The 6,604-nt window shown below is 42.7% G+C and overlaps 1 protein-coding gene across 3 annotated transcripts; it reads left to right on the forward strand.

Annotated features, from left to right (window-relative positions):
- Window positions 1-2,321: 2,321 nt before the first annotated feature.
- LOC126571959 (uncharacterized) lies at window positions 2,322-6,199 on the forward strand. 3 transcript variants are annotated; one of them, XM_050230884.1, is made up of 12 exons: window positions 2,322-2,388; window positions 2,465-2,551; window positions 2,621-2,816; window positions 2,889-3,053; window positions 3,118-3,212; window positions 3,286-3,437; window positions 3,508-3,691; window positions 3,779-4,037; window positions 4,108-4,376; window positions 4,443-5,110; window positions 5,187-5,511; window positions 5,580-6,199. In XM_050230884.1, exons 1-12 carry the CDS (start codon window positions 2,328-2,330, stop codon window positions 5,852-5,854), a joined length of 2,736 nt encoding a protein of 911 aa, XP_050086841.1. In that variant the 5' UTR covers window positions 2,322-2,327; the 3' UTR covers window positions 5,855-6,199. The 3 variants fall into 3 exon arrangements, with proteins under 3 accessions (XP_050086841.1, XP_050086842.1, XP_050086843.1); XM_050230885.1 differs by having other exon boundaries at window positions 2,621-2,750; XM_050230886.1 differs by having other exon boundaries at window positions 2,338-2,388; window positions 2,449-2,551.
- The last annotated feature ends 405 nt before the right edge of the window (window positions 6,200-6,604 follow it).

The following is a 6,604-nucleotide window of genomic DNA, read 5'->3' on the forward strand; positions in this document are numbered from 1 at the left end:
TTTATTGATTTTTGAAAACACTGAAAGGTCAATGCTAATACGACAAACGAGTTATCGATGGACAAGAGAATCGATCTGTTGGTATGATGTTTACGCCTCCCGACGAAATCATGCCGCTTACGTGATGTTATCTCTGTAAGTCACTTAACACTTAAAAACTGGATGCAAACGTTGTTAAACAAATAATTTAATTGTCTTATTGACCTAAGATATTAAAACTAGGGCCGCTCATGTTTTAGCCATATCGTAATGTTGATCGCTCCTTGTGTTTCCACAGCGCTCCCTGGCCATAATAAACGGCACAATAAACGACGAGGGCAAATACAATACGCAATTGGAGACTGGTTGAAATGAAAACAAAGCTAATGGCCCGTTTCCTGCTGCCAGTTGGTTGGCTTTAGTCAAGTGACCCTCGGTTGGTCTAGGCTTGCAAAGAGAAATGAAAAAGAGAAAAACGGTTATTGTGCAAGAAACTGTAGCGACAGCAAACAGCCAACATCTGGTGCTCGGAGGACCGGTGGCTACACAATTTATTTTTCGTTCCATCTTACGCTTCCGACATCGGTGTGCCCGCCATCCGTTCGCTGATTCGGCGCTGAATGTCACGTCCAAGGATGAGATCAATTTGTTTTCGCTTTTCAGTCCAGAATCAGTGCCATTGACCACTGCCGCGCTCGTCTGATGGAGGACTAGATGATGATCGAGGGCCAAGAGTTACACGGTGGCTGAGAAATTAGAACAATATGATGAAGATATGCGAATGATATCAGCGATCGCTGTTCTAGAAGAATCATCATGAAGTCACATATCATAGCTACTACCGTTGCTGCTCGTTATGAAAAGCCGCGAATTTGTAGCAAAACGCAGCTTTGGTTTGACGGGCCATCTGAATGAATCTGCGAATAAGCCAGCTATTAATTGGAGCTTCAAGGCACAAGAACAAAATTTAACCGGAAGGTTTTCCAAGGCCTGATGCAGAAAAGCAAAATTAGTAAAACGCGAACACGGGTTGCCGTTTCCATGGCTATAATAATTCTGACCTAAATTATTTCATATTTTGGCTGTCCTTAGAACACATATTCTTGATTCCTTCAATCTTCTATTCTTACATTCTCCGTGACCTTCGCTTTCCTCCTCCACACAGCCACGCATGCTTCACTTATCGCCGTTTGACCTTTTCTCCGTTTTTGGTGTACGAAAATAATCAACTCGAGTTGTTTCGTCTTATCGGTAACAAGGAATCATTGGACCCAATAACGTGGATTGTTCTTAGTTAATCGCATTGTACGCGGTCAAGTTCAAACCAGTCCGTAAACCACTCGCGCTGAGCGATAATCTCCGGGCCATAAACCGTGTGTGTTTGTAGAGTAGAACATCAATCTGAAATGTGCACCTTACACGAAGATTTGATGGTGGGTGGATAGAATTTGGAAGGCGTTTCCCGAACGGAAACACAAGAAGCAAGGAGACTCTTTTCATTTCTTTCTCTTTTGGGGATGTAGGAGGTATGTTCAAGGTGCGATATGATCGATTTAAGTACGCCAAAATATCCGTTGCAGATCATTAAAACCATCATTGCTGTAGAATGACACACGGGAAAGGGTTGATGGGAATAGAATTTCTTGGGCGAACAGAGTTAGTCGGTAACACAAACTCAACACCCGGTAGCTTGGGTTGATAAGACTCCTTATCAGCCAGGCTGGCTCTAATCTGTGTATAGCACGACGCGTTCCGTGCGGATTCACTATAACGCTTCATGGCCGTTACGCATTATTGTGCTAAGCGATCGCAATGAATATATTCTATTAACATGTTAGTGTTAGTCCGCTGTTCCGTTGGGTGAACGAGTTAGATGATATTGATAACGGTGAAGCACTAACATTATGTCTCATTAACATTATACCGCATTAACATTATCATATCTATTGGTGGTAGATAAGCAAGTTATGAAATAGAGATTTATGATACCATCTGCATGAACCACAACTAATTCGCAATTCTTTCTGTTGCTCAATGCAAGTCAAAACTAATAAATCCAATGGAATAGAAATTCCGGCTTTTCCCCGGAAATCCCGGTCCGGACACAATCACGACTGAATGAAAAAAATAAAATCGCAAGACAACTGACAGGCAGAATGGTAATTTCATACAGTGTAATCAAATGAACAGTGTCCAAGCTTGCTCAGTGATTATAAATACATAAACTTTGTCTATATATGATTCCAGCGAGTATGCATGTGTAGTGGTATAAAAGAAATCATTCGCTGAACCTTCTTCTTCAGACAGTGTCTGCGGCTCATCTCAGAGTTGTTTTGGAGTCGAGAGCGATGGCATCATCGTTCTGTGGTGCTACGGTAATCGGTTTGCTAGCTCTAGCCCTAGCAGTTGGTAAGACTATAGACTTCGTCTAATTTGAGGTGCGCTTTGAAAATTGCACATTTACTGTAGTTCCTCTTCGAAAAAGTTCAAGGCCAAAAATTGCTGGCGATGTTCGATGATCCCCCTAATGCGGATGATGTGATTGTTTCAAATGAACCCACGTCTCTTGACGGTAAAGAACGGTTGCAATTGCATTTAGTTGATTTTTAATTAAAAAAAAACATAATCAACGCTTTGTTAGACTGCCACTTCCGGTACTACGAGTACGGGAAACAGAATAACTCAAAACCTACGTCTGGCACAAGCACCAAGTTGCGTGAGTATCCACATATGGCAGCCATCGGATGGACACAACCGGATAAAACCATCAGGTGGGATTGCGGAGGATCGTTGATTTCGGAGAAATTTGTCCTAACAGCAGCTCACTGTTTTGCAAAGTAATCATCGTTTGAACACACAAAATAATATGGAAAGATTCTTTGTTTTACCCACTTTCAAATCTTTTACAGAGTTTGGGCAGATTTAATAAGATTAGGAGATATTAATCTGCCTGATGGATCAGATGATGAGTACGCACAACAGGTAGGAATAGAGGATATTGTTTTTCCGAAGGGCCATACTTTCAAAAATTATTATTTTGATATTGCTCTACTGGAACTGAAACACAATGTTGTGTAAGTAAACTGATAAATATTGCGTACGATTTGAAGCACAGCTATATTCAGACGCTTCCAACAGATTAAATGAAGCCGTGACACCGGCTTGTCTGTGGATCGATGATGATATCCCTTTCGAAAAGTTTACTGCTACTGGCTGGGGAGACACTGGACCGTGTAAGGCACGCATATTCTGTTGATTGAACTTTCTGTAGCTATCTATGATGACAGCTTAATTTATGATTTCCAGACCTACCGAAAACACCAAATCTCCTGCAGGTGTTGTTGGGCTTTATTGATATAGACACATGTAACAAGTCTCACCAGAACAATAAGTGGCTTCCTGGTGGATTGCATACCAACCTCATGTGCGCCTCAAATGACACACAAGACACGTGTCAGGTAAATATGATAAGCCCAAAGATTGACTCCGATCCGATCCGACTTATTCCGATTATTTCACACTGTTTAGGGAGACTCCGGTGGCCCTTTGCAAGTGAAGTTGCTTCACAACTCTCTTCTCACACCGTTTGTGGTAGGTGTGACTTCGTTCGGTAAGCCGTGTGGGATGCTTGTTCCTGGGGCGTATGTTCGCGTCGCTCCTTTTTATGAGTGGATAAAATCGACACTGAAAGCAAGGGGTGTAGCTGATGCGGGTAAGCTTACTTCCATTGGCTCCGTCAATTTAAAATCGGGACATGAGGGTGACGATTGATGATGCTATGCCGGCCTTGAAATTTCAGATTGGATTTTGGAGCCTCAAGCATGTGCGAGAAATTACGTGAAGTTTCGAACCGAATACGAATTGAGAGTGGAATTGTCCAAGACCGCCTCAAATGTTAGGCTGGACCTGAATAAATTACATTTGTATAGAGAATCATCGAGACAGTTGGTCAGAATTCACTGGAACAACACGGTAATGAATAGCTCAAACGAATGTTATGGCGTCATCATTGATGAGACTACTGTCCTGACTCTTGCTCGCTGTACTGAGGTCAATGGGTAAGCGGACTAGCTACACTTATATTGTGATAAATACGAGTAACGATGCACGATTGTTTGGAATTTCCAGAACAAAACCAACGCACATAACATTTGGAATGAACAAAACCAACGTCATCACTCATACTCATAGGAAAGACTCGTTTAAAGAAGGCTCTTTTAGGAATAGTATTGGGGTTCTTATACTTGCGGAACCCTTCGAGTTCAATGCCAATTTTACACCAGCGTGTGTCTGGACCAAAGAGAGCTTCCTTGATCCAGAAATGGAGGTGACGGGAAGAGGTCTTCGTGATCTCAATAAATTCTTTATCGACTCAGTACCCGAGATTAACCGTACCTGTGAGTATTAGTCAGAAATCTAGCCCAAGACGCCGGATCATTAACAGCTCGAGTCCTTCCCAACAGCCTTATCGAATACAGTGGATGTGCTGGGTATAGTCATGAATCAGAACGGTACCAACTGTTCATTGCCTCAACAGTACGCAGATCGGTTACGAAATGGTCTGACACAGGAACATGTTTGTTTCGGAGCAAAACCGTTTCTAGTACCCAGAACGTGCGATCAGGCATTTGGCGGGCCACTACAGAGAGAAGTGGATCGCTATGGACGCACCTTGATGTATGTGAACGCCTTGAACCTGTTTGGTAGAGACTGTGGATTCGGTGAGTCATCCGTAGCCGTCCGTCTGGCGCATCATAGACGATGGCTAGAATCAGTTCTTTACCCAAGAAACCCCCTTCACTACCCGAGAAAAATCGAAATCGCGAAAAAACGACAACCAGTTGCGTTTCTGCATGGTTCGTTTTTTGAAAACGACGACTGTACTACACCGGAGGGACTACAAGGTGTTTGTGTTAACTATAGGTTATGCCCAAAAGTGACTGATGACTTTAGGAATGGTGGTGACGTGAAACACTGCAATACAGAATCATTGCTGTGTTGCCCGCAGCGATACATACGAAATGAAGCAAATAGTGAAGCTCCGTCGATAGACTCTTGTGAAGACAGTCGTGGTAATATCGATGAATGGCAAGGAATTGGCGGCAACCAAAGGGCATCATTTTCGAATGTGGTACGTGTTGTATTGGGAGATGTTTATGAACTTTTCACTGTCGTTTATAAATAACAATTGTATTCGCTATCATTAGGTTTCAATCGTTTGGACAAATGATGGGGAGGAACGCCGCTGCATTGGAACGATCATTTCGAGCAGAACCGTACTGACGGCAGCAACCTGCTTCCATGCTTGGAAGCTTCCATCGCAAGTAGAATTACTAAAGTCAACTGGGAGGGTCCGAATTATTGTGAAAAAAGTGAAAGTTCATCCGGAGTTTAATAACAAGACGAAGAAACATAACGTGGCGTTGATCAAGACAAAGGACACAAGCAATCAGGAAGAGTTTCTGAAGCCGAGCGCTTGCTTGTGGAGAAACACAACGCACACACCATTCATGATGAAGCAGCTCGTTTTGGGTAAGTTGGTCGGCAGCACTCATGACATAAAAGAATGTGATTACCTCGAAAATTGTATTTATTTGTAGTTGACCAAATCTACGAAACTAAGGATGCCCATTTGAAGTACAACACCGACTGTCGGCGTGCTCTGGGACGTGTTCTGGCACCCTCCGAGCTGTGTTTGAAGATAGTGAATTTGCGCAAATTAAACATATCGATTGACGATGGAATGCCAGCTTTCTGGCTGAATCGTGGTAGAAGATATCTGGTTGGAATAGTTAGTCGTCGATCGTCTGTTTCGGATCGTTCCATAGTTTTGTACACTCGAATCTCATCTTATATCGATTGGATCAAATCGTAATTGTAGCAATGCGAAGAAAGCGTTTAATAGAATTGGTTGCTCGTTACTAAATGAGACATATCAGAGGTTTTTCATTATTATTTACAAACACGAAGGCGAGCTCTCGGTTGTCGAGAGAATGAAGATATAATGCGTTAAGGTACAAGTTGCTTGCAGAGTAGGAAACGCCCATTCCTAGCTAGTGCTATATAAATCTCAATTAATCCTTTCATATAGATATCATCGGTTGGGGGATCAGCAAGATATGCTGATAATGATAGTAAGAGCCTGAAAGACTCAGAAAATTGTGCGTTGTCTGCAAAAAGCTGGAGCCCTGAAGCAATATTAATAAAATTATTAACAAGCCACCACATTTAATTAAACGAACAATAGGTATTTTATTTTAACTGAAGATTTTTACTGCGCGATCGCGCTAGGTGCAAGATTTGCCAGGAGGAAACGATCACACGCCATAAGTACCAGTCTACCCTAATTCGATACGATTAATAATAATTCGACATCATTTACGGATCAGAGATTTTTGTTCCTCTCTGGGGACGATCGCGTCGCTAAGAGATGAGATGCTGGCTCCAAGAAAGCAAACAGAGTCTCTCAACCTCTCTTTGGTCTTGCTTTCCTCGCATGTACGCATCTCGGACGCCAAGACGCCAACGGCTTGAGCTGCCTTGACGCAGCTGTACTGTTAGTGGACCAACGCTTCCACGGATTTCGGGTACCTTGCATCCACTGGCAGCGTGCTGTATTTGTGGT

This window comes from Anopheles aquasalis, chromosome 2, assembly GCF_943734665.1.
Source record: "Anopheles aquasalis chromosome 2, idAnoAquaMG_Q_19, whole genome shotgun sequence".
Classification (NCBI taxonomy): Eukaryota; Metazoa; Arthropoda; class Insecta; order Diptera; family Culicidae; genus Anopheles; species Anopheles aquasalis.

Excerpts from the sequence above, each read along its gene's own strand:
- LOC126571959 (XM_050230884.1), top strand. The coding sequence starts at position 2,328 with ATGGCATCATCGTTCTGTGGTGCTACGGTAATCGGTTTGCTAGCTCTA. Across the intron at positions 3,692-3,778 it reads AAGGGGTGTAGCTGATGCGG|ATTGGATTTTGGAGCCTCAA; the intron begins GTAAGCTTACTT and ends TTGAAATTTCAG. Across the intron at positions 4,038-4,107 it reads CGCTGTACTGAGGTCAATGG|AACAAAACCAACGCACATAA; the intron begins GTAAGCGGACTA and ends TGGAATTTCCAG.